At 58.9% G+C, this 24183-nt stretch overlaps 4 protein-coding genes, 1 long non-coding RNA gene and 1 other non-coding gene across 8 annotated transcripts; 2 read left to right on the top strand and 4 right to left on the bottom strand.

The window, feature by feature from the left end:
* Nucleotides 1-152: 152 nt before the first annotated feature.
* On the top strand, nt 153-1421 carry PFDN6 (prefoldin subunit 6). The gene is made up of 4 exons (XM_066252903.1): nt 153-476; nt 684-754; nt 840-964; nt 1206-1421. The coding sequence occupies exons 1-4, from the start codon at nt 413-415 to the stop codon at nt 1333-1335; spliced, it is 390 nt and encodes a 129-aa protein (XP_066109000.1). The 5' UTR covers nt 153-412; the 3' UTR covers nt 1336-1421.
* Nucleotides 1422-2590: 1169 nt separating this feature from the next.
* Nucleotides 2591-10893, bottom strand: RGL2 (ral guanine nucleotide dissociation stimulator like 2). 2 transcript variants are annotated; one of them, XM_066275294.1, is made up of 18 exons: nt 10730-10893; nt 10327-10520; nt 8986-9069; nt 8583-8761; nt 8405-8455; nt 8017-8314; nt 7507-7758; nt 7316-7419; nt 6119-6203; nt 5974-6042; nt 5692-5766; nt 4900-4932; nt 4659-4780; nt 4467-4562; nt 4277-4388; nt 3909-4184; nt 3386-3500; nt 2591-3281 (listed from the first exon to the last, which is right to left on the bottom strand). In XM_066275294.1, exons 2-18 carry the CDS (start codon nt 10483-10485, stop codon nt 3037-3039), a joined length of 2355 nt encoding a protein of 784 aa, XP_066131391.1. In that variant the 5' UTR covers nt 10486-10520; nt 10730-10893; the 3' UTR covers nt 2591-3036. The 2 variants fall into 2 exon arrangements, with proteins under 2 accessions (XP_066131391.1, XP_066131482.1); XM_066275385.1 differs by having other exon boundaries at nt 2591-3248; nt 10730-10892.
* A 630-nt stretch (nt 10894-11523) lies between these two features.
* Nucleotides 11524-20224, bottom strand: TAPBP (TAP binding protein). The gene is made up of 8 exons (XM_066275747.1): nt 20046-20224; nt 19730-19900; nt 19251-19511; nt 15183-15584; nt 14473-14814; nt 14306-14395; nt 14167-14213; nt 11524-12625 (listed from the first exon to the last, which is right to left on the bottom strand). The coding sequence occupies exons 1-8, from the start codon at nt 20080-20082 to the stop codon at nt 12614-12616; spliced, it is 1362 nt and encodes a 453-aa protein (XP_066131844.1). The 5' UTR covers nt 20083-20224; the 3' UTR covers nt 11524-12613.
* LOC136321364 (U1 spliceosomal RNA) lies at nt 17454-17617 on the bottom strand. Its single transcript, XR_010728622.1, has one exon. It is a non-coding gene; the product is annotated as a U1 spliceosomal RNA (small nuclear RNA).
* On the top strand, nt 19800-20489 carry LOC136334932 (uncharacterized). The gene is made up of 3 exons (XR_010731239.1): nt 19800-19939; nt 20158-20237; nt 20379-20489. It is a non-coding gene; the product is annotated as an uncharacterized lncRNA (long non-coding RNA).
* Nucleotides 20462-24117, bottom strand: ZBTB22 (zinc finger and BTB domain containing 22). 2 transcript variants are annotated; one of them, XM_066275518.1, is made up of 2 exons: nt 23715-24117; nt 20462-23025 (listed from the first exon to the last, which is right to left on the bottom strand). In XM_066275518.1, exon 2 carries the CDS (start codon nt 22954-22956, stop codon nt 21052-21054), a length of 1905 nt encoding a protein of 634 aa, XP_066131615.1. In that variant the 5' UTR covers nt 22957-23025; nt 23715-24117; the 3' UTR covers nt 20462-21051. The 2 variants fall into 2 exon arrangements, with proteins under 2 accessions (XP_066131615.1, XP_066131706.1); XM_066275609.1 differs by lacking the exon at nt 23715-24117 and adding an exon at nt 23362-23470.
* Nucleotides 24118-24183: the final 66 nt, after the last annotated feature.

A 24183-nucleotide genomic window follows, 5' to 3' on the forward strand; every position in this document is an offset into this window, starting at 1 on the left:
AACCTTCAAATTTTGTTTTGTTTTGTTTTAGCAGAACGGCGCCTATTAAGCTCGCCGGAACTACGATTCCCGGCATGCATCAGAGGGAGAGCTTCCGGCGCAGTCTTTTCCCAGCATTCTTTGTTTACTTCCGGGGTTTTTTTGGGTTTTTTTTTTTTTTTTTTCCTTCAATACTTCTGAAGGCAGAACGTGAGTGGGACTAGGCTTCGGTTGAGAGATTTGGGAGGATCTTGTTTCAACCGCCACCCCCTACCGCCTGGGTCGAGTCGACATCCGACGGGGAGAAGCTTCGGTGCCCCGAGAGGCTGCCTGTCATTTCTGCAGGCCAGAGACCATTAAAGGGAGCCCGGGTACCTTCCAGAGTGTGAGCCCCAGCGCCCCTCGCCCGCTGCCGCAGGCTTTCGTCTCCGCCATGGCCGAGCTGATCCAGAAGAAGCTACAGGGAGAAGTGGAGAAATACCAACAGCTACAGAAGGGTAAGGGAGCAGGATCGGCCGTGGCCTCTCCCCCGTCCCTTCACTCACTCCGAACGCACAGCCAGACCGGTACCGTGTTTCCTTCCCCACCCCGGACTCGCCACCTCCATTCTGATCCGCTTCCCCTGTTCCATTTTCTTGGTACTGAGATTGTGGGAGTCGGGCAGCACATGTGATGCCTCTAATCAAGTCTTTCCTCCCACCCAGACTTGAGTAAATCCATGTCAGGGAGGCAGAAGCTTGAAGCACAACTAACAGAAAACAATATCGTGAAGGAGGTGAGACTAGGTGGGACTTGTGGGGCAAGAAGGGTACCCGTCCCGGCAAGGATTCTGATCCTTTGTGTCCCACCCCTTCCATCAGGAGCTGGCCCTGCTGGATGGGTCCAACGTGGTCTTTAAACTTCTGGGCCCTGTGCTGGTCAAACAGGAACTGGGAGAGGCTCGGGCCACAGTGGGGAAGAGACTGGACTATATCACAGCTGAAATGTGAGTGTCACCACACGGGGAGGCGCGCGACACCGCTGGAGTAAAGGTGTTGAGGAACCACCCTCGAGTAGCTCTCCAGAGTAGCCCCTTACTGTCCACTTCCTCCCACCTCTTCCTCTTTAACTTCTTTTCCCTCCCGCCCTCCCCTAGATTTTTAAATTGTCCATTGATCTGTTTCTTCCCTTCAGCAAGCTAAATAAGTCTTCTTATTTGCTTCTTTGCCTCACTTGCCTCTCCTCAGTAAGCGATACGAAGCTCAGCTCCGGGACCTGGAGCGGCAGTCAGAGCAGCAGAGGGAGACCCTGGCTCAGCTGCAGCAGGAGTTCCAGCGGGCCCAGGCGGCAAAGGCAGGGGCTCCCGGGAAGGCCTGACCCTGTGGTGGGGGGTGGGGGGTCCAGGCAGCTCTAGGAGTCTGTGCTATAGCTAATAAAATGTGAAAACACTTGTTTCCTGATCAGCCACTTTTGTCATGATTGTCTCCATCTGTTCCCCGGGCCCCTTCCACCTAAGGTTTGCATGACCTGTTACCTCAGGTCCAAATTCTTGCAACTGGAACCTGTGTGACCAATCCGTCCTTTTTTTTTTTTTTTTCTTTTTTTCCTAAGTTAGAAGCAGGGAGGCAGTCAGACAGACTCCTGCATGCAACCGACCAGAATCTACCTGGCATGCCCACCAGGGGGCGATGCTTCGCTGCAACAGGAGCCATTCTAGCACCTGAGGCGGAGGCCATGGAGGCCATGGAGGCCATGGAGCCGTCCTCAGCATCAGGGCCAACTTTACTCCATTGGAGCCTTGGCTGCGGGAGGGGAAGAGAGAGACAGAGAGGAAGGAGAGGGGGAGGGGTGGAGAAGCAGATGGGCGCTTCTCCTGTGTGCCCTGGCTGGAAATCGAACCCGAGACTCCTGCACGCCAGGCTGATGCTCTACTGCTGAGCCAACTGGCCAGAGCCCATCCTTCTTTCTTGAGACTAAAATCTGGAATATCTCAAACCTCGTCTGTATATAACTTTTATCTCTGCCTCAACTTGGTTTGCCACTTTAGGAAACATGAGGGCATTAACAATGCAAGTTGTTAGGAAGACCAGTTTAAGAACTCAGTGCTCTAACATGGGACCCTAGGAAGAAAGGTGGTGACCCTCTGCTGTGTCTTCTTATCCTCCAAATAGCCTTCGCATCTTAGTTCTTTTTAGTATCTCTTTCTAGAATTTGTTTCAATGTAGCTTGGACTGATCTAAAATCCTAACACCTGCTTTATGATGTTGTAAGTCCTCCCCAAGTTTGTATATTGCCCACAAAGTTCTTCCATTTCTTTGTCCTAAAACTGTTAGCTACAAATTTGCAGCCAAGGGGGGTTCGTGATGCTGATCGCTTTAATTGGGTGGCTAGTACTTGACATAGGCCTGTGACAACTTAAGGAGAAAAACTTAGAAGCAGACAGAGACAGGGATGGGGAGGGCACTGGGGGGAAGGAAGTGCTCAGGAGAAACTGGCTTTCAGCAACACCTCCCTTTCAGATCTGCATGGGGATGGGAAACATGGTCCCTTCGTGTTCTGTGGCACTTGAGTTTTCACCCGCTCCCCACCCCCACGCCTGCAAACAGCTCACATATACCACAAGGCACAAGGGTAAGGAAGTAGAACTCAGTAGTGTTTGGTTTATTATCTTAGTGTTGTCACAGTGACAGGAACCCCCCGAATAGGAAAAGGAACACCAGTTAGAACCTACTTCTTGCCATCCCCTCTCCCTGGGGCTCAGAGCCACAAGGTCTTTCTTCTCTCCCCCCACTAGGCCCTCGGCATGCTAGGAGTCAGACGCCCATTCCCAACGCTAGCCATGTGCGGCATTCAGGGAGAGTGGGAGGCTGCACGCAGGTATCCAACTTGGTCACCAAGGTCACCGTTCCCCACAGGGCGAGGTCTCTCGGCTGTCTGATAAGCCAGCGGCACTTCACTGCCCCAGGGTGGCTGGCCGCCTTTCCGGGTTTCTTCCCAATGCAACGGAACTGCCGAACTGCCGCCATTCAGCGTGGCCGCCCACATCTGGCATGGTTGGTCACCAAGAGAGCCTCTTGCTCAGAACAGTGCCCGGGCAATCTTCCTCCCTGTGGCCTTGATCCTGGGGAAAGAACCCCCTCCCCCCTCGTGCGGGGGCGTTCCCGAGGCCGAGGGGCCGCTGGCCAGGCCAGGCGTAGCGATGGAGGACCTTCGCCGCGGCCGCAGAAGGAAATCGTGGGAAGCCCTGTCCATGGCATAGAAGACGTTGGCGGACGGGGGGATGGTCAGCTCTGTGGGTGCAGACAGGGGGGGGATGGTCAGCTCTGTGGGTGCAGACAGGGGGTTAAAGCACGAACAGGTCGTCCCCCCAGCCCCACCGGGATGGAGCAGCATTCCCACCGAGGGCGGGGCCGAGCCTGCCTCTGACCTCGCTCCCCGGGTAGCAGCTGCACGAGCTCAAACTCCGAAGTCACCGCGCAATCACGATTGTTTTTCTTAAGGACACGACTGATGACACTCGGAGCCTTGTCCTGGCTTGTCACCTGACAGAACAGGAGACCCAAAAGAGCAATCAATTGGCCAGCATGACCTCTGCTTCCCACCCTTCCAACCCCGGCCACCTTTTCTCCAACCTAGAAAAGGTCACCCGTGTCCAAAACTTGAAAGCGAACAGGGAACCAATAGGCGGCTCCCTGGACTCCAGGGGCCAGCCCCCGTGAACCCCGTGGAACGGGCGCTTCCCTGTGGGGAAGACTGCTCTTCACACTGAAACTAACAGGCCACCACAAGCTCAAGGTGCAACGGCCGGTAATGCTTTAAAACAAAACACGGCTGTTCCGACCAAGGGCCGGAATTCAAACTAGAACCGACCTGCCAGGTGGGTTCAAACCCACGCCTCTGGTCCCACAGGGCACAGCCCCTGACCCCACCTCCAGCGCACGCCCCCGCACCAGGATGCTCTTGTAGACACTGCCGTCCTCCCCCAGCCCCATCTGGACGCGGATGATTCGGCAATCGGAAGCCCCCGGCCCAGGCGCCTCTCCCCCTGGGGCAGGCCCCTTGGAGGCCCCTTCTGCACCCCCGCTGAGTGGGGAGCCACACGAGGCAGAGCGGCGGTGACCTCGGGAAGGCCTAGGGGAGGACGCAGGCGGGGAGAGGTGGCTGGGGCCGGCCGGGCTGCTCTCCAGCGCGGAGTCCAGAGACGACACGGATGGCCACTTCATGTGCTGGGGACAAACGACACGGGGCACTGGTTTGAAGGCAGGGAGGTCCAAGGACAGGATCCGTGTTGAGATCAGAGGTCAGGAGCAGAGCTCACCTGGGCCAGCCGGGTCAACAGAGGGGCTGGGGTTCCAGGCATCTCAACTCCCCCAACACTGGGCCGCTCCCAGGAGACCAGGGGGGTGGGACCCCCAACAGAGCCCAGAACCCTGGAGTGGCAGGACATTGGGAAGGTCAGAAGAAGGCATGTCCCCAAGAAATTAACCCCCACCGACCGACTCCCTCACTCTGTCCACTGTGAGATGACCAGCGTTGGCCGAAGCACTCGCGGGACAGAAGAGTCACTGGTACCAGGTGGCTCCACCTCACAGGACACTCGATGGCTGGGAGAGAGGGGCAAGGGGCAGAGGTCAGAATGTGACACACTGACCCCCTAACCCTGCCCAAGCCCTGCAGTCCCAACCTCCCCTGCCAGTCACCTCTGGGCCTCTGTGAGCGGCCGGAGTCCCCGTAACCACTGCTGGATGTCGGGGTCAGGTCGGAGGTCATAGCCACGACATTCATTCTGGAGCCGCCGCAGCTCGGAAAGGACAGCAAATTCCTAGAAAGCACCTTCAGACTGTAGGAGCCAAGCCCTCAGGGACCCCAGTCTCGTCCCCTCTCCCCTTCCCGGGGCGTGGCTAGGGAGGGCTATCATCCAGTCCCAAGCCCTCCCCTCACCTTCCTCCGCTTGTCGAAATTGATGTATCCGTTCTGCAAGGGTAAGGGAGTGGGGTGAGTCCCAACCCTGCCACCCAGACTGTGCGCCCCCACACACAGGCGCCCCACCCAGTGCTATCTGCCTCCCAGCCTCTCCACCTGTGCGCCCCGGCCGCACCTCCCCCATGTCATTCTCTGAGGCTCTGCCTTTGCCTCCACACTGGGCACCGCAGGGAAACTGCCCACTTTACAGGAGAGAAAACCAGGGCTCAGAAAGGATTAGGAACTCGCCCCAAGTTCCGGTCTAGCTTTATTTTGGTTTTATTTATTTATTTTTAATTCTTTTTTCATTTTAGAGGAGAGAGAGAGAGAAGGGGGGGAGGAGCAGGAAGCTTCAACTCCCATATGTGCCTTGACCGGCAAGCCCAGGGTTTTGAACCAGCCACCTCAGCATTCCAGGTCGACGCTTTATCCACTGCGCCACCACCGGTCAGGCCCCGGTCTAGCTTTATATAACAAACTCTACATATGCTTAAACTTCAGGCATGTTCTGAGCACTCACGCACGATTAACTCATTTCCCCTTTGTGACAGATGGACGTACACTCTGCCACGCGGCTACTACGTACAGATCACTAAGTCAGCAAGGTTGCACAACTTGCCAAAGAGCAGAGCTGGAGGGCGGACACCCTGGCTGAAGCCCCGGTGGGCTTCAGTGCTTCCGGCCTGCAGCCTGCTTCTGGAGGGAGGGCTATCTGACCTGAGGCCGTGTGCTCCGGCATGGCACTGACACCCGCACGCATGCACCACTGACCTGCAGCTCATCCTTGGAGGCTGCATCCAGCATCACCAGATCCTTCAAGAAGGTGCCAAGGTATGGGACCACACCCTAAGGCCAGAGTCAGGGTCAGGCAGCCCTGCCCAGGCCAAGGGCTTTCCCTCCCCACACCTTCCAATCCTGCCAGCCTCAGAGGACAAAGTGCATGTCCCCACCCCGCGGTGGGGCCCTCTTCCATCACTCCTCCCCCCATCCCTCGTCTGTCCCTCAGACTGCCCCCCCAATCCCTGCTCCTTCATAACCAGCCCGCACACTCACCCCACCCCGGGAGCCAGGCTTCAGGGTCTTCTTGGAATTTGGCTCCAGAGGGGGCTGCCCCTTCACCTCCTGGGGGTGACAGAACAAGAAGTGGGGGTGGGAGGGGCAGAGGGACACCAGGGGACACCAGGGGACAGGGCCACACCTCCAGCAGCAGCTCCCGGCTCTGAGAGTAATTGTCCTCCTCGGAGAAGATCTGGCAGAGGCTGGAGAAGGCCCTGAGGCTGTCCCTGGGGGGGGGAGGCGGCAGGTCTGAGGATGCCCAGCTCAGCACCCCCCCAAGCCTGGTGCCCCACCCTGAGGCTGTCCCTGGGGGGGGCGGCAGGTCTGAGGATGCCCAGCTCAGCACCCCCCCAAGCCTGGTGCCCCGCCCTGAGGCTGTCCCTGGGGGGGGGGAGGCGGCAGGTCTGAGGCCACCCAGCTCAGCACCCCCCCAAGCCTGGTGCCCCGCCCTGAGGCTGTCCCTGGGGGGGGGAGGTGGCAGGTCTGAGGCCGCCCAGCTCAGCACCCCCCCAAGCCTGGTGCCCCGCCCTGAGGCTGTCCCTGGGGGGGGGAGGCGGCAGGTCTGAGGCCGCCCAGCTCAGCACCCCCCCCAAGCCTGGTGCCCCGCCCTGAGGCTGTCCCTGGGGGGGGGCGGCAGGTCTGAGGATGCCCAGCTCAGCACCCCCCCCAAGCCTGGTGCCCCGCCCTGAGGCTGTCCCTGGGGGGGGCGGCAGGTCTGAGGATGCCCAGCTCAGCACCCCCCCAAGCCTGGTGCCCCGCCCTGAGGCTGTCCGGGGGGGGGGCGGCAGGTCTGAGGACACCCAGCTCAGCACCCCCTCCAAGCCTGGTGCCCTGTCCTGAGGCTGTCCCTGGGGGGGGCAGGTCTGAGGATGCCCAGCTCAGCACCCCCCCAAGCCTGGTGCCCTGTCCTGAGGCTGTCCCTGGGGGGGCAGGTCTGAGGACGCCCAGCTCAGCACCCCCCCCAAGCCTGGTGCCCTGTCCTGAGGCTGTCCCTGGGGGGGGCAGGTCTGAGGACGCCCAGCTCAGCACCCCCCCAAGCCTGGTGCCCTGTCCTGAGGCTGTCCCTGGGGGGGGCAGGTCTGAGGATGCCCAGCTCAGCACCCCCTCCAAGCCTGGTGCCCCGCCCCAGGTCTGAGGATGCCCAGCTCAGCACCCCCCCCAAGCCTGGTGCCCTGTCCTGAGGCTGTCCCTGGGGGGGGGGCAGGTCTGAGGACGCCCAGCTCAGCACCCCCTCCAAGCCTGGTGCCCTGTCCTGAGGCTGTCCCTGGGGGGGAGGAAGGGGCAGGTCTGAGGACGCCCAGCTCAGCACCCCCCCAAGCCTGGTGCCCCATCCTCCCACCTGGCCGCTTCCCCCCAGGCTGCCCGGAGCCTGTGGACGGGGCTGGACTGCAGGGCGGACACCACAGCGTAGACGGAGGAGAAGTTTCGGAGCAGACGGCACTCCTGCAGGGCGTCACAGAGGGGGCCACAGCTGCGGGACCTCTCTCCACACCATGGTCCCCCACAGGGCCGATCCTCTCTCTCTCCTACCTCTGCCACTCGAATCCACTTCTCCAGGAGCCGTGCCCTCTGCGGCGGACGGAGGGGCCGAACGGTCACCTCCCCGGGCTCCTCTCCAGTTGAGGTAGCCCCCAGGACAGAGCTGACCACTGCCCCCGCCACCTTGTTGAACTGTGTGACAGTGGCTCGCACTGACGGGCAGAGGTGGGAATGTCCTGGCCGGTCTCTGTGACCCCACAGGCCCCCCAGGCACTGAGAGGGAACCAGATTGAGAAACAGCTCCTGTGGGGCAGAGGTCAGAGGTTAAAGTTCATAGTCAAGAGCCAGCTTCCCAATTTTAGGGGTGTGAGGATCTCAGGTGGCCAAGGAACCAGAGGGGCCAGGATTTGAAGGGTGACAACCCAGGGGAAACAGGAAAGGTCACAATCGGAGGGAAGAAGGCTGGGGGCTGGGTCAGAGGGCTGGAAACAAGGGAGGCTCTGCGGTCAGGGGACGGTCAGTAAGGGGCAGGGGCAGAGGGGCAACAGGTCAGGGTCTCACCGCATCAAGCAGGGTCAGCTGTTCGGCCAAGTGGTCAGCGAGGAACACCAGGACATCCGTGGGGTCGGCAGGGGGGTCGCCGGGGAGGGCCAGGGGCTTAGGAAGGTCAGGGGCCTGGGGGTCCACCCGGGACCGGAGGTTGCGGATGAGGTCAGCGCTGCACCCCCCAACACCCTCCCCTGCTGCATACCCTGTCCGAAGCAAGAAGCTCTCAAGCCGGTCAAGCTGACCCTTGACCTCAGAGCCAAAATCCTCAGGGTGAGAGGCCAGCCAGGTTGACAGCACAGAGATGGCTACCCTGGGAGAAGGGGGAATCGCCCAGGGGTCAGAGGTCAAGCTGCAACCCTGGCAGAGGCGGCTGTGAGGTTAAGGATCAGGGGTCACTCACCCTTTTGTCCTCTCTAGTTCATCAGCAGGATGAGATTCAAGGGCTTCCAGCCTAAGGGGAAGAAATTCAGTCTGTCCCTTGAGCCCAAAACTGCACTGGCTTTGACTAGTTTGGTAGGAAACTCTGGCTTTAGAAAGTCCAGACATCTCTATGACCCTCAGCCACTTATAAACCTGACCTGTCAGCCACAAGCCCCAACAGAGCCGGCGTGGAGGTGAAAGCCCGGTGGGTGGCCAGAAATGTGGCCGTGAAGGTCACGTCAGTCCCTGATGTCCGGACATCCAGCAGGTGTCTGACCAGAGCCTCCAGAGTGCCCGCTCGCAGCCTTCGGGAGGAACGTGGAGGAGGTGTCGGGGCCTGGGAGAGACAGACAGCCAGTCACTGCCTAGATCTCTGGGGAAAACCCCACACCTAGGAGCTAAGCCACGCTCATCATATTAAGATTCAGAAAGGGCATAACACTTGACCAAAGTCACACAGCAGAGTCCAGGTCTCCAAACCTCCAACCTCGCACTCTGGCCAGAAAGCTGGCCATTCTGGGGGGATGGGTCAGAGGTGAGAAGCCAAAGCTATGATCTCACCAAGGGATCAAGGGGCCTATACTGGCGGCTTGTGACAGTAAAGATGGCACCATCTTCTTCCTCATCCCAGACAGACACAGGGGCCTGCAGTTGTAAGAGAGAGGAGGTCAGACAGGCCCACACCACCTCCCACTAACCCCAGCGTTCCGTTCCAGGCCCTGCTCCCCCTTCTGTACCCCTCACCTGTGGCGGCAGGGGACAGTACCAGCGAGTGCGAGGGGTGGCAGGGGCTGGTGACCCCAGGTCTCCCCTACTGGGGCCCAGACAGCCCCACCCAAACCGCCTCAGGGCCCGCTGGAGTTGAGGGGGCTGCACTGGGGGGAGGAAGGTGGAATGCAGGAACCCTGACCCTGGAGACCCCCACAGTCCCTTCTCCCCACAGCTGAACGCCAACCCAGCAGAAAAGCGAGGTACAAAGGATAGGAGGAAAACCCGAGAGACAGCCTGAGGCAGAGACCTTGGGAAGCTGAAACCTGTCACAGGCACAGCCGCATGCTCTGCCCGCCCCCCGCCCCCCGCGGAACTGGCCAAGCCCGAGGAGTTAGTCTTTCCCCCAGCTCCCTTCCCCCAGGTCCCTACAGACGCCCCCCTCCCCCAAGGTGGCGGCTCCTATCCCAGTACAGGAAGGAGAAGGGGAAGTGAGAATGGGGGGGGGGGGAGACTCTGACAGTCACGTGGCCCCGGCCCCACCCCCAACCGATCCCGAAAAACCAGCCCTGCCAGTCACTCAGTACACACACGGCTCCTGGACTCAGGAGTCTAGGTCTTTGGGGGCCCAAGTCCAACTTCTGGCCCCTCCTGAGGCCCCAAACCCCACTCTTGGCCACCACTATTAGTCCCGGAGGAAAGCAGGTGACCACTCCGGGCTCAGCCTGGAACCATCCCTCCAAGATCCAAGAACCTTGGCTTCCCGCCTCCACCCAGCGCCTCGCGGGAGAGGGGGAGGGGTCACGAAATCGAAGGGTTCCCTCCCCAATCCCAGTCAGAGCAGCCGGTTACCGTGGAAACAAACCCCACCCCGCCAAACAAAAACAGGGAGGGAGACAGGGACCCAGACACCATGCCCAGCGAGGCAGGCACACCGAGACAGAGGCCGGAGACCCGCGGGACAGCCCGCCAGACCGCCCCTGGCAGGTGGCCCCGGGCGGGCCCTGAGTCACATATTATTGCCAACAGTGAACCACAGGAACGCCGCGAGTCCCCGCGGCCGGGTCAGGCCGCTGATACCAGCAATGGGAGCGGGAATAACTGAGGCAGCGAGGAAGAGGTTCAGGGACGTAGACACGGAGAGAAATGTGATCCCGAAATACACCCCCCCCACCCCGTCCACATCTCACTCACCTCATCTTCCTCCTCCTCCTCCTCTTCCTCCTGCCCCTCACCCATGCCCTGGCCACTTGGGCGCCCACCCTCTTCGGGGTCTCGGGTCCGGAAGCTGCTCAGCACCACTCCCCCGGGGGGGCTCGTGTCCCAAAGCAGCCGCAGGGGCCGCGGGAGCATGGCCGGGTCGTCAGCGGGGTCGGGCCATGGGGCGCCTGGGGGGGTCGGGGGGGAAGACAGGAAGGGGTCGGTGGGCGGGGAGGGACGCGGGTGAGTGTCTCGATAACCCGATGGGCGTCCGGCGGGGAGGCTGGGAGGGGTTGCACCAGCCTGAAGTTTGGGGGGCCCTGGTGCATTTAGGGAGACGAGGGGACCACGAGCACGGGTACGGATAGGCAGGGTCACAAGGTGCTCTGGCTCTGACCTGCTCGGGAGGGTGGGGGTCAGCGCGGATCCCGGGCTGCTGTTGCCGTCGGTCTCCGGCCCCGGACCGAGTCCCCTCCGCGGCTTTTCCGCACCCCCTTGTACTCCCCCGCCAGGCTCCTGGCCCTCCCGCCCTTTCCGCTCCCCCCTACGTCCGCCCGCTCCGAGTGTAGGAGCCAAAAAGGGAAGGAAGTGAGGACAGGAGCCAGCCAGGGCCGCAGACCCGGGGAGCGCTGGACGCCCAGGGGCCTGGACGCAGGAGCCCGTGTCCCCTGCTCCGCGGTCCTGCGCCCCGCCCCCACCCCGACCCGGGGATCCCGGAGCCCATGCAGTCCGCACTGAATCGGTGTAAAGTTCCCAGTGTCCAGCCCTGGAAGAGGGCAGGAGCAGAACTCGACATCCTCCTCCCCGCCACAAAACTAAATCTCCTGCGGGACGCGTTTTAGGCAGGTGGGCCGAGCTCCTCCGCCCCGCGGGCTTTCCACTCCCGCCCCACCCACGCGGGTAGCCGTTCGAATCCACTCCGGGTTTTCCGGAGAGCCCTCCGAGCCCGCCCTCCCGCCAGAGGGGCGGAGCAGGAAGCCGCTACATCCGGTTCCAGAGTGGACGCTCTGGCACTTCCGGCGCGGGAGGCCGGGATTTCGGTCTGCTCCTTGGGTTCCCCGGGGAAAGCCTGCTGCTTTGGGATCCACCGTTAGTGTCGCTGGGTCCCAGACTTGTTTCACGCGAGGCTTTGGTGTCGCTGGGAGGTCGGGGTAATTGGAAAGGACCAGCGGTGATCGGAAGAGGCATTCCTTTGGAAGTAGGGAACACAACTTTATTCCACCCGATTAAGATCCCCCTCCCGCGTGGGAATGGCCCCACCGCCCTGCCACTCGGAGATCCCTAGGTCGAGCCGCCGCTTTTCTTCGTCCAGTAGTTCTTTGAATGGTTAGGATGAAAAGAAAAGCACTCAAATATCTTCCACCGAGCGCCCCCCGGTGGGCGCCAGGGGCAGCGCGGGGGATACAGCAGTGGACCGACTGGTTCTTTCCTTCCAGGAGGTGAGTCCGGGGTGTGGGGACAGATAGGCTTTCATAGCGACCTGAATACTACCGGGGAGAACCGCAGAAAAGGGACACGCGGCCTGTCTGTCTGAGGGGAAGCCGAGGCTGGCCTGGTGGTCTGCAGTCCAGGGGAAGCGAGGGTGGACCAGGCAGAGGGAACAGAGCTCCGGGACCCAGCGCGGGTGGGAGGCCATTGGGGGAAAGGCATAGCAAGCCCTCGGTGTGATGAGCCCTGAGAGGAGGGCTGGACAGTACCAGGTCTGGCCGAAGAGGTAAGCAGTGGGAAATGCAAGTGTCAGGGTTAGGAAGACCCGATTTAGCCTCCGTAGAGCGCAGGCCCTATCTGCAGAGGTCCCTGGGAATATTTCACAGGGTATGCGAGGTTAAAACTGTTGTCATAATAATAGATGTTATCTGCTCTTTTTCTCTCAGAAACGTACTGTGGCCTTTTCCAGAAGCTACATGACGTGTATTTACGTCGCCCTCACCGCTGATGGAATGTGCTTGTGAGTCTTACTGTTTTAAATTTTTCTCCGTTTTAAGTTCTAGTATGATAAATGTCTATAACCGGCATAAGCAAAACCTTTTAGAGCCCTTGATAATTTTTAAGAGGTCCTGAGACCAAGTTTTGAGAACCACTACTCTAAAGCTCCAAAAAGGTGAATGCCACCATCTGTGTGTCAAGAAGAACCCCCCCCCCCAAAAAAAACAAAAAACACATTCCAACTACTTGGTAGAAAGAGACTGCAAGGAGCAGGTGGTGGCATGCAGTGTGGGGGAGCTACTGCAGTGGCTCAGGCCGAGGTGATGGTTGCTTCCCCAGATGGCGGTGAGGCCCCTCACTGTGCTTTCTGGAAAAGAAGTAAAAATAAGGTGAGAAATGCAAGGTTTTAGAAATCTGGATGGGGTGCTCATGGTTGACCCAGAGATAAAGGAACCGTCATGAGCCCAGAGAAGAATGGGGCTAACTTTCTGTTTTCTACCTGGCAGACAAACACTCTGCCAAAATGCTTTTTTTTTTTTTTTTCTTTTTTTCGCATTCCTCCGAAGCTGGAAACGGGGAGAGACAGTCAGACAGACTCCCGCATGTGCCCGACCGGGTCCACCCGGCACGCCCACCAGGGGCGATGCTCTGCCCCTCTGGGGCGTTGCCCCGCCTCGACCAGAGCCACTCCAGCGCAGGGGCAGAGGCCAAGGAGCCATCCCCAGCGCCCGGGCCATCCCTGCTCCAATGGAGCCTTGGCTGCGGGACGGGAAGAGAGAGACAGAGAGGAAGGAGGGGGGTGGAGAAGAGGAAGGAGGGGGGGTGGAGAAGCAAATGGGCGCCCCCCCATGTGCCCTGGCCGGGAACCAAACCCGGGTCCCCCGCACACCAGGTCGACGCTCCACCGCTGAGCCAACCGGCCAGGGCCTTGCCAAAATGCTTTTGCTCCTACATCTTACAAAGGAGATGCGCCGTCTCCTTTCATTCTCCCTACAGCTCTGTCCAGTGCAGTAGCCCCCACCCACACGTGCCTACTGAGCATTTGAATGTGGCTCCTCTGAATTGAGATGTGCTGACAGTTCAAGCACCTGTTTTTGAAGACTCACACAGAAGGAAACAAAATTTCATATACTGATTATATGTTGAAATGCTAATGTTTTGGATATATCAGATGAAATAAAGTATATTATTAAAATTAATTTTATCTGTTTCTTTTTACCTTTCTGGACAAATAAAAAGAGGTCCTACAGAAAGTCACCTCTCAGGATGATCTGATCATAACTTACTAACTGGGCAGGTCATGGTGGGTCATCAAACCCCAAGCATGTAACTTCTTGAGTGAAAGACTTCTCTTTGCCTTAAGGCAGCCCTGCCCATTGCTTCTGTGCCTGTGGGTTAACATACCTTTGAAATCATACCCACCCTCAAGAGAGCACAAAACTTGTTAACTATCCTGTAGTCTGATCCCCCCTTGCTTTCTCCAACCTTTATGTAATTATTATATGCCCTCCTTAATTTCAAATGCATAAAAGCTGCAAGCTGTCATTTTGAGGAGCACATGAAACCTTCCTGGTGATTGTCAGTTTGGGTTCAAGTAAACTCTTACAAAGACTCTAGAGGTGTGGACTTGTCTACCTCAACACCTTTTAATGTCTACTAGGTTGTTTACATTTATATATGTGGCTTGTGTTATATTTCTCCTAGACATCATTGCCTGTGTTACTTTTTTTATCCCTACATGCAAGACGTTGATTAGCATGTTCAAAGGGGCAGGATTTATCCCGGGCCTGTGTGGCCTCCAAGGCGGGGTTCTGCCCACCTGCAGGCAGCCTGCCTCCATGGGGGAGGAGTTGGGGGAAGAGGATGAAATGAGAAGGGAGAGAGGAGGCCAAGGTGGAGTGCTCTTACCTTCTCCTTGGACTCCTTGGATTCCCTGGAAGCAGACAGGTAGGCAGCTGTGGAGAGATGGAGGAGAGATGGGATGGCAGAGCCATGGGTGTGCGGCTTGGGGTGCAGAGAGTGACCCCCAGTGGTGGCTGTCACTCACCTGCCCAGCACAACACCTGGAGGAGCCCCAGGAGCAGAAACGCGGACAGGAAAAGGCCCACACCATCCTCCAGGGAGGGTCCAGAGAGACCTGGCAGGAGGGGCTGGCGTGAGCTCCCAGCCTCTTCCCAGACCCCTCGCCCCCTTCTCTGTCCCCTTGGCTCTTACCTGCCACCTCCAGGGTGACTTCAGCGCTGCGCCCCAAGGCGGGCAGGCTGGGGTGGTGGACTCGACAGGCATACCGTGCCCCATGCTGAGCCACCGTGACTGGGGGTGGCTGCAGGTGTGCCGAGACGCTGACGGAACCGTCCGAGTGGTGGCGGGCGGCTGACAGCCACCTTTGGCCCTGGGCCTTCTGAAAGCTGCCCTCTGGGCCACCTCGGAGTTCCCACTCCACCTCCAGGCCCTCAGAGGGGTAGAAGTGGGACACGAGGCAGAGCAGCTCTGGCGGTGCCTCCCCCGGGGCGGCCCATACAAGAGGTGCTGGCATCAGGGACACCTTGGGGGGCTCTGGGACGAGAGCAGGAAAGGAGCAGAGGGGGAATAGAGAGCCTCAGTTCTCTCTGGCCTCCCCAAAACTAAGGGGGTGGGGTTGGGCTCACTCTCCCATGGTGGGGAGCCCACTCTCTCCCACTGGTACATCACAGGACTTCTCATGTCAAAGCCTCAGTTCTCAGGGACACTATTCCCACAGATTTGGGGACCTTCACCTCAAAGCCCCTCATTCTCAGCCCCTCTACCCATTGTTTCTTGGACTTCCAGGGACCCGGTCTCTCCCCCACCCACCCTGCATCCTCTTCTCCACGATTCCTCCCCCTACCAGGGTGCCCCCATAACCCCAGTGCCTTTCCTGGGCACGTGCACCTGGTCCCACTCACTCTGCACAGCCAGCTCCAGAGCGACCTGCCCCTGCAGGTACGGCAGGTGGACTGTGGCCATGTAGCTGCCCTCCTGGACAGGCCGCACCGCAGGCAGCCAGAGGGTTCCGTTTCCGGTCCACGGACCCCACAGCTCACTGTCGTCATCCCAAGCAGCAAATGCCGCTGCCCCGTCTCGGGTGGCCGGGGTCGGCCCTCCTAGCCCGGGGGTGGCAGCCAGGAGCAGATGCCCTTTTCCCTGGTGCTGGCGCCTCCACTCCAGCCCAAACGGAGGGGGACCCGGGGCCAGAGGTGCAGCGGCGTCTGGTGAGGGGGGCATGTAGGCAAAGCTTAAGTCCAGCAGAGCATCGTGTCCCAGCCGGATCCGAGCAACGGGGGTGTGGGTGACCACAGTCAGCACAGCTGTGGAAGATGGGGTGGGTGGGGGGTAGAGGGAGTGAGAGGGACTCGGCTCCAATGTACCCACCCCTCAGAGGACAGACACTGTCTTTTCTGAGACACGCCATGCCCCAACCCTCCCCGCGGATCACCTGTGCTCTGGGACTGGGTGGGGGTGGGGCCCAGCGCGCTGAGGGTGACAGAGAGGTCCAGAGATGAACAGGGGCAGAGGAGGCGTGGCCCTTGCCTGCTGCTCTGGGCCCAGCCCTCCTGGCTCTGGGGACAGCGGGCTCTGAGTGCGCTTCTGACACAGCCTGAACGGTCGTCTCCACACGCCACCCCCAAAGAGCCAGGTTTGCTGTCTTGTTTGTGGGTAACGACAGGGATGACACGTGACTGTGATCCTACTGTGCCAGACAGAGGACTGACCGCCTCTGGAAGGCTCTGGTCTGGCCCAGACCGAAACAGACCTTGAGGCGCTCCTGAAGCAGCAGCGCTGACTAGGTGCCTGGGGCCTGGCGGCCCTGCTTGGTCCCAACTCTGAAGCTATGTGTGTGGCCTTGGGACAGTCACGGGCTTCACTTTTCCATGGCCCCGCTTCCTAATCTCCTCAGTAAAGATGATGATGATAGTATCTATTTCATGGGGTTGTACAGAGGACTAAGTTTACTTAATCCCTCTTGCCACCCGGATTTACTCAGTTCCCGATTCTGGGTAACAGAGACACCTGTACACGAAAGGCAGTCAGAACAGTAACTGGAACACAGTAGGTCTACAGAAGCGTTTGCTGCAGTAACCGCTAACCATCTGCCAGACCTCACAGGCCCCAACCCAACAGCGTCCGTGCAACATCCCCCACCCTGCCCCAGTGCCCACCCTCCCTGCCTTGGTGGATGATCAACACTTCCTCCATTCACTCAACTAATACTTACGAGCACATAGGGTGTTCAAGGTAGAGGACAGACCAGTGAGCAAGGTGGGCAGTCCCTGCCCTCGACTTGCTTATCGCTGAATGAGGGAGTCAGGTGAGCAAACTGCCAGAAACAATATGCTGCGTGCTGTCCCCGCCAGGCCCTGACTCTGTCTCCCAAGCCCTCACATCTGTTTCTGACTCAAGTGCCCATCCACGCACATGTGGACAGTGACAATAGCCTTCTCTCTGGTCCCGCTGTCCTGGGTCTTCCTCTCCTTCAGTTCATCCCACACTGTAGCCAGTGTGGCTACAAGTCTGATCCGGTCACTTGCCTGTTTAAACATCCCAGCTACCTTGGAAACCAAAAAATAAAGACCCAGGCTGGAGTCAGATGGCCCAGATGCCACTTCTAGCCCTGTTTCTTACAAGCTGTGTGTCCGCTGCCTCACTTCTCTGTGTCTCGGAACTCTCTGTCTGTGACAGGAGGGCAATGTCAATACGTAGCTCCTGGGGCTGCGGAGAGGAGTGAGACTGTCTGTAAACCTAGAACACAGCCTGGCACATAGAAAATGCTCCCTACATGTTAGCTGTTACTGTTTCCATTACTGTCATCGTGGACTGGGTATCTTGGGAAAATCAGTTAATCTAGATTTTCCTCAGTCCAATGACTTGATCGATCCCTGACTACCTTTTTGTAAGAATCGAGTAAAATAACACACACAACTTCTGATGGCTCACTATCATCTGTGAAACCCAGCTTTCAGGGTACTTGATAATTCAACCCCAACTTCCCTTCCCAGGCTTCTCTTGCACCCTAAGAAACAGCCACATAAAAATCCCTTTCTTGCATCTAGTAGAAGCTCTAATCATTGGGAATTTCTTTGTCTTGGGCATAAGATTCCTTCAGTTTCCAATGTCCCTCCCCATTTCCTCCCAAGCTTCTTTTTTTTTTAATATTTTTGAAAAATGTTATACTTTAACAGGGGAGAGCGCGAACGCAGTCCCCCACTACCACAAATTATGCAGTCGAGTTTCCCATATTTGGGGAAATCGCAGGGGTCAGCACATCCAGAGAGCAATGGATAAGCCTCACCCTGGGAAAACCACCTTCGTGATCATGGTATCTCTCCTGCCAGGTAAGTATCCTCCCAAACTTCTTAACACTCCACATCCCTCAAGGTCAGTTCCACTGCTACTTCCTCCCAGAAATGTTTGGGTCCTCCAGGTAGTAGTAGTATTTTGGCCCTGGCCAGTTGGCTCAGTGGTAGAGCATCTGCCCGGCATGTTGATGTCCCGGGTTCAATTCCCAGTCAGAGCATACAGAAGTGAGTGACCATCTACTTCTCCACCCCTCCTCCTCTTCTTCTTCTTCTTCTTCTCTCTCTCTCTTTCTCTCTCTCTCTCTCTCTCTCTCTCTCTCTCTCTCTCTCTCCTCCCTTTCCCTTCCTACAGCCATAGCTCAATTGGAGCAAGCTGGCCAAGTTGTCCCCTGGCCTGAGAATGGCTTCATGGCCTCACCTCAGGTGCTAAAACTAGCTCAATTGCCAATCAACAGAGCGGCAGCCCCAGATGGGCAGAGCCTTGCCCAGTCGGGAAGTATGCAGGAGTCTGTCTCTCTGCCTCCCTGCTTGTCACTTAAGAAAAAAAATTGCACAGAACTGAAGGAAGCCAAGGACTCGACTCACATTCACCCTCCACTTTGAGCAGGGTGAGCTCCTACATATCCTGGTCAGATTTCCCCCTTTTTTGCTTTACTTTCCCCAGCCATCCCCAAGCCCCGGCCCAGCAAAAAGCCGAACCCCTGGGTCTCAAATAGTTATCCAATGCAATAAGCAGTGAGAACTACTTGCAATGAGAACCATCTGGTCTCCAGCCGTGTCTCTAGCACACTATTTGGTGACCAAAAAGCCTATCCCCAAAGCACCATAGGAAGGGACTGTCAGGAAGGTCAACACACTGGGGCACAGGGGCCTCCGCTTTACTGATCGCCCCAGCCCCGGATGTGGGCGCGGGTGGGGCTCGAAGGCTAGTTTATACACAGGGCAAACCGCAAAGGCGGGGTCACGAATCAAGATATAGACCTGGGCCTGACCAGGCGGTGGCGCAGTGGATAGAGCGTCGGACTGGGATGCGGAAGACCCAGGTTTGAAACCCCGATGTCGCCAGCTTGAGCGCGGGCTCATCTGGTTTGAGCAAAAGCCCACCAGCTTGAACCCAAGGTTGCTGGCTCCAGCAATGGGTTACTCGGTCTGCTGAAGGCCCGCGGTCAAGGCACATATGAGAGGGCAATCAATGAACAACTAAGGTGTTGCAACGCACAATGAAAAACTAGTGATTGATGAGTCTCATCTCTCTCCGTTCCTGTCTGTCTGCCCCTGTCTATCCCTCTCTCTGACTCACTCTCTGTCTCTGTAAAAAATAAATAAACTTTAAAAAAAAAAAAAAAAGATATAGACCTGGGAGGAGAGGGAGACAAGTTTCTGCGCTGTGCCCCTCCCAACCTGGTAGACTAACAGCTTTCTCCAGGTCGGGTATCTGGAAACCAGGCCTGTCTCCGAAACTCCGCCCCAAAGCATCTTTTTTTTTTTTTTAACTGGTAGGGGCTAGGAGACGCGGTAGGGATAGTTTCCTTCTAGCCGAAACCACCCGCTTTACAAATAAGGAAACTGAACTCCCATTGGAGAGATGCCTCGCTCGCTCAGGTCCACACAGCAGTCGAGGGCTGGTCTAGAGCTTTACCATCCACCCAATCAGCTCCGCTTCCCCTCCCCAGCTACCTGTTGCCATGGTGATGAGGGCAGGCTCCGGCTGAGACTGGGGCTGTGGTCGCAGGAGGCTGGAGACGCCGACGACCGGGCTGGACATGCCGACCATGAACCAGGCACCGTCCAGGGCCCGCGGGCAGCTCTGCTCGGGGGACAGGCCGCTGGCCCACTTCACCGCGGCGGGGAACGGGACGTAGCGGCTCATCTCGCAGCGTGGGGCGGGGGCGCTCCGGGGGTACCGCCTGAAAGCCTCCTGGAGGGTGCCCGCGGGGTCTGCGAGCATGGAGGAGTGGGGTTCAACCTTGGAGTCACCGCTGGGAAAGGGGGGGACCGGGCAGCGTCCAGGGAATTGCAAATGAACATATCACCCGATAGGGAGAGATTTTTAAAAGTGATCCAGACTCATTTCACAGAGGGGAAACCGAAGCTCGAGGTCACTGCGCGACCGAAAGCGGAGGTTTCCGTGGAAGTGACAGTTGAGGAAGACTCACCATGCACTTGGAGATAGAGCTCGGGGTCCAGGTCTGGCCGAGGAGGCGGCCCCCCCGGGCCCGGGCGCAGCAGCAATGCAGCGGGTCGTTTAGCCAGGCGGCCCCGGCCCGCATCCTCCACCAGCCAGCACTCGATCACCGCCGGTCCCGCCGAGACGGCGGGCCCCAAGCCTAGGCGAGACCGGCACCAGTGAGGAGGCGGCTCAAAAGGCAGGTGCCTCGAGCTCCTTCCCCTTCCCGCGTGCGGTGCGTGGCGGGGTCGCCTCTCCCCCTCCCCCTTGTTCAGTTCCAGGGCAGAGTCGCGGGGTTCGCTCACCCAAAGCCACAGCGAGAAGTAGCCACAGGGGCTTCATGGCGCCGTGATCTGCTCAGCCTCGAAGCCTCCTCTTTCTCCCCCCACCCCCTTTCACTTTCGCTTTCTCCGAAAGGCCCGCAGGAGGGGCGAAGGAAATCCCCGTCCTGGTTAGGAGAGCGCGCGTGGGAGGCAGGCGCTTCCTCCCCTCGCGGGGTAGGTACCGGAACATCCTCTCCAGCTTCGGTTGGGGTACCTCGGCCGCGGCCCACCCTCCTGGACCACCCAGCACCGTGGAGCCCCAGAGCCCTCCCCAGTCCTAAGCTTCTCCTCCTGTCTCCCCCCTCCACCCCCCAGAATCCACTGCTTCGAGAACCGTTACTCCGCCTTCCCCCACCTGTGCCGGGTCCCCAGCAAACACATAGAGGAGTAGCCAAGTGGAATGACCAATAAATATTTTAATCGCTGTTTAAAAAAAATAAGATTTAAAATAAAAACCTTGTACTCCTACGACTTCCTTCCTCCCTCCCTCCCCAGTGAGAATAGAGTTGAGGGGCCCCTAAGAAGGGGAAGAGGAATTAGAGTAGATATAAGGGGCACATCCTTGAGGGAGGGCGCGCGGTGGGCTCTAGGACAAGGTGGGGCTCCAAGGCCTGGTCCCCAAACACAAACACAGATTTCAGATACAGACTACAACCACCTGACCCTTGACCCTGAGACTCCAGAATACTCAACAGGCACCCTCTCCGCCCCCACCCCACCCCCAATCAGCACCGTATTCTGGATCTGGGGCTTCAGTGTACCCATCTGAGGGAAAGAAGGGCTTAGTCTCGGGATATGTTGAGGGGGGAGGGGCTGAGGAATAGGATGGGGTAGCCGATGGCACAATGTGTTTGCCCCCCAGAATATATACAAGTCCACAGAGAGAAGGAAGACAGTAACTGGTGGGAGACCACCTGGGGCCACAGCATCCCGGGCTTGTGTTCCCCGTTTCCTCTTTCCTGAAAACGACCCCTACTAGCCTGCCCCCTCAGCTTCCTCCTCCTCCCCCGCCGAAGTCCATCTCAACTTTGTGGACCCTGGGTGGGGACCAGACCCGACGTCCAGGTGGCGGTGTGGTCCCACTCGCCTCATCACTGTTGCCCCCGCCCACCCCGGGGGACTCTCTCTTGGGTGGCAAGGCTGAGCCTGTGGGCCCGACGGGTCCAGGTCCGGCCCCACCCACCCCCAGGCGGTGCCGGCGCTCACAGTGTCCTCGGTGGCGCATGAAGCTGTCTCGCCACATAAACTTCTTAGCGCAGACGCCACACTCGTAGGGCTTGAGGCCGGTGTGCGTCTTCATGTGCTCTGTCAGGTGATGCTTCATCTTGAACTTCTTGTTGCACACGGGGCAGTCAAAGGGACGCAGGTTGAGATGCATGTTCACGTGGCGATCACGCATGCTCTTGTGGGAGAAGGCCTTTCCACAGTGGCACAGAAAGATCTTATTCCCGTCCCCGCTGCCTGTCCCTCCAGGGGTCCCACCAGCGCCACCCTGGATGCTTAGGCCCCCTGCAGATGTGCCCGCCAGGGTCACAGCTCCATGTTCAGCTTGGTTCCCTGGCGGCTGGCCTGGGGCCTGTGAGGACGACGACGATGATGATGGGTAGACTAGGATCTGATTGCCCTGCAGGTCCACAGGAAGCAGGGGCCGTGGTGGGTGGGCGGGGGCATAGGAAGAAGGGGCTGGACCCCCTGAATCATCAAGCCCTGCCCCATGGCCCCCACCCTCATAGGAGCCAAAGTCATTGGAGGACTCACAGAAGTTGACCTGCTCCTCTCCCTTGCTCTGAGGCTCGGTCAGAGTCCGCACATCACTTATGCTAAGAGTAGCCTCAGGCCCTCCCCCTGCTGGGACACCCGAACCACCCCCTAGCTCTTCATCTTCATCATCCTCACAGGTCAAAACCAGGTCTTCCTCCTCCTCATCCTCTTCCAGATCTTGGTCTTGGGGAACCAGGGGCGCTGGTGCTGGGCAGTTTCCACCCCGCTTCACGTATATCCAGTGTTTCTGCGGCATGATGCTAGGGGGTGCGCAGGTAGGCCGCCGGAGTCCGGACCCAGGGACCACCGCACCCCTTCCATCCCCACCGTCCTCATCGCACAGCTCATCTGCCTCCAGCAGCAGCTTCCCAGAGGCAGCCCCCCCACTGCCAACCACAGGGGTGGGGAACACAGGGCCACCTCCTCGACGCTCCCCACTGCCCAGCGCAGAAGCTGCAAAAGCCTCTTGGGAGGAAGAGGAGAACTCAGTGGATTCTCTGGGGCTGAAGTAGTTGCTGCTGCTAGGGGACTGGTTCTCACTGGCCCGACTGGAGGCATGGGAACGTGCCGAGCCCATGGTGGCAGAGGCCACAGTGCCCCCGCTCCCTGATGGGACCCCAGCACCAGGGACGGTGACCGAGGTGGCTGCAGCAGTGGTGATGGCAGCGGAGGCCGAGGCTCTGCCTTCGCGAAGAAGCTCGGTGCATTTATCCACAATGTGCCACATTTGGAGCACAGAACCCACTGTAAGGAAGTTGACAATGTCAGCAGCAGCCATGCTGAGGCGACCAGTGTAAGCCGAAGCCAAGACGGTCTCGAAGGCGCCCGGGTCCATGACGCTGGGCAGCGAGATGGAGGTCATGCCCTTGAGTAGGACCTGGTCGTGGAAGTAAGGGGAGGAGGCAGCCAGGACAGCACGGTGAGCCCTGAACTCCCGGCCCTGCACTCGGATGGACACATCGCAGAGCTGGCCCTGTAGCCGCTGCTGATTGAGGGACTCCAGGAGGGCACTGGTCACCTCGGGGAAGGACACGTGTACCACTGCTGCTGCAGGCAGGGGCAGAGGGGGTGGGGCCAGCGACAGGGGCAGAGGGAGTGCTGCCCCGCTGGGAGACAAAGGAGAGGGCTCCATAGTGTGGAGGGAGGGGGTACCCCCCCAGCCACAAGAACAAGGGAAGGAGGAGGGCGGCCGGGGGGGTCTCTGGGAAGAGAAAAAGAGAAGAATGATAACATCTCATAATGGCAGAGCCCTTTACAGTTTAAAACCATGTTCACACCCATTATTTGAGTAACTCCTCACACCTGTGAAGTATTCTTCTTAACCCCATTTGATGGGTCAGGAAACTGAGGCTAATAAAAACCAAGAGACTGTTCCTGGTCACAGCCAGCAAGTGGCTGCGCCAGAAAACTCAGGTGTCCCTGACTCCAAATCCAGTGCTCTTCCCTTGAAGATTAGAGAAATAAATGCTCTTTGGGAATGGGATGCCTCCCCTCGGAATTGCCCATTTGCTAAACAGCCTGACTTGCCAACATTTACCTTTTTGATGTTTTGCACCCTTTCTTTCCTTGGGAAGAGGCAGGTCTGCTCAGTTACTTAAAACCACCCGCCCTCTCCAGTTCCCTTTTAGGCTATGCCCCGGGCTCTTTCGCCAGTCACGCCCCTTTTACCCCCCGCTTAACTCTAGCGTCACCCCCGCCCCCCGTCAAGACCCGCCCCCAGGTCCCTAGGCCACGCCCCCTTCAAGACCCGCCCCTGTAGCCTTTTCAGCCCCGCCCCTTCTCTACCCACTCCCATACCGGACCCCGCCCCCCTCTGCCCCGCCCCAAGAGCTATTTCGACCTCCTCTCCCACCCGGAAGGCGCCCCCCAACCCCGCGCGTCTCCGCTTACCGGGCCGCGCGCCCCCGGGGCCCCCCCGCCCCTCACTTGGCCGCCAGAGCCGCAGCCTGGGCCCCTCCCGCCGCCATCTTGCGCCGACTCCCTCCGCCCTCCGCCTCCGCTCCGCCTCCTGCCCCTCCGGCTTTAAAGGCACAGGCGGGCACCCCGCCCGTGCCGCTGGGCAATACTTGGCCGACTGGGCCACTTCTCCTTTAAAAAACAGCTGCTCCATTCCACCTTAAAGGTACCAGGTCTCTTCCGCTGCTGAGGACCCAGGACTTGGTTTGGCCGCAGCACTCATTCCCCTTTAATTCTGTAAGCCTGCCTCTTCCCGTTGGCGTTAGGTCTTGGCTTTGGAGCGGTGGTCATTAGCGGGTTTTCGGGATCTAACCGCCCTGGTCTCCCAGCTTCTGACAGTCCCCTGAAGCCCCGCCCCCATCCTCCGGGCCCGGATTGGCCAAATAACCTTGAGTCGGCCCCT

The sequence above is a fragment of the Saccopteryx bilineata genome, chromosome 1, assembly GCF_036850765.1.
Source record: "Saccopteryx bilineata isolate mSacBil1 chromosome 1, mSacBil1_pri_phased_curated, whole genome shotgun sequence".
In the NCBI taxonomy this organism is placed as follows: domain Eukaryota; kingdom Metazoa; phylum Chordata; class Mammalia; order Chiroptera; family Emballonuridae; genus Saccopteryx; species Saccopteryx bilineata.

Coding starts and splice junctions, on each gene's coding strand:
- PFDN6 (XM_066252903.1), top strand. CDS start 413: ATGGCCGAGCTGATCCAGAAGAAGCTACAGGGAGAAGTGGAGAAATAC. Junction 477..683: donor ATACCAACAGCTACAGAAGG/GTAAGGGAGCAG, acceptor CCTCCCACCCAG/ACTTGAGTAAATCCATGTCA. Junction 755..839: donor AAAACAATATCGTGAAGGAG/GTGAGACTAGGT, acceptor CCCTTCCATCAG/GAGCTGGCCCTGCTGGATGG.
- RGL2 (XM_066275294.1), bottom strand. CDS start 10,485: ATGCTCCCGCGGCCCCTGCGGCTGCTTTGGGACACGAGCCCCCCCGGG. Junction 6,043..6,118: donor GCCGGGAGCTGCTGCTGGAG/GTGTGGCCCTGT, acceptor TGTCACCCCCAG/GAGGTGAAGGGGCAGCCCCC. Junction 4,563..4,658: donor CCGCTCACAGAGGCCCAGAG/GTGACTGGCAGG, acceptor CCTCTCTCCCAG/CCATCGAGTGTCCTGTGAGG.
- TAPBP (XM_066275747.1), bottom strand. CDS start 20,082: ATGAAGCCCCTGTGGCTACTTCTCGCTGTGGCTTTGG. Junction 19,512..19,729: donor GCTCTATCTCCAAGTGCATG/GTGAGTCTTCCT, acceptor CCATGCTCGCAG/ACCCCGCGGGCACCCTCCAG. Junction 14,396..14,472: donor AGTCACCCTGGAGGTGGCAG/GTAAGAGCCAAG, acceptor CCCTCCTGCCAG/GTCTCTCTGGACCCTCCCTG.
- ZBTB22 (XM_066275518.1), bottom strand. CDS start 22,956: ATGGAGCCCTCTCCTTTGTCTCCCAGCGGGGCAGCACTCCCTCTGCCC.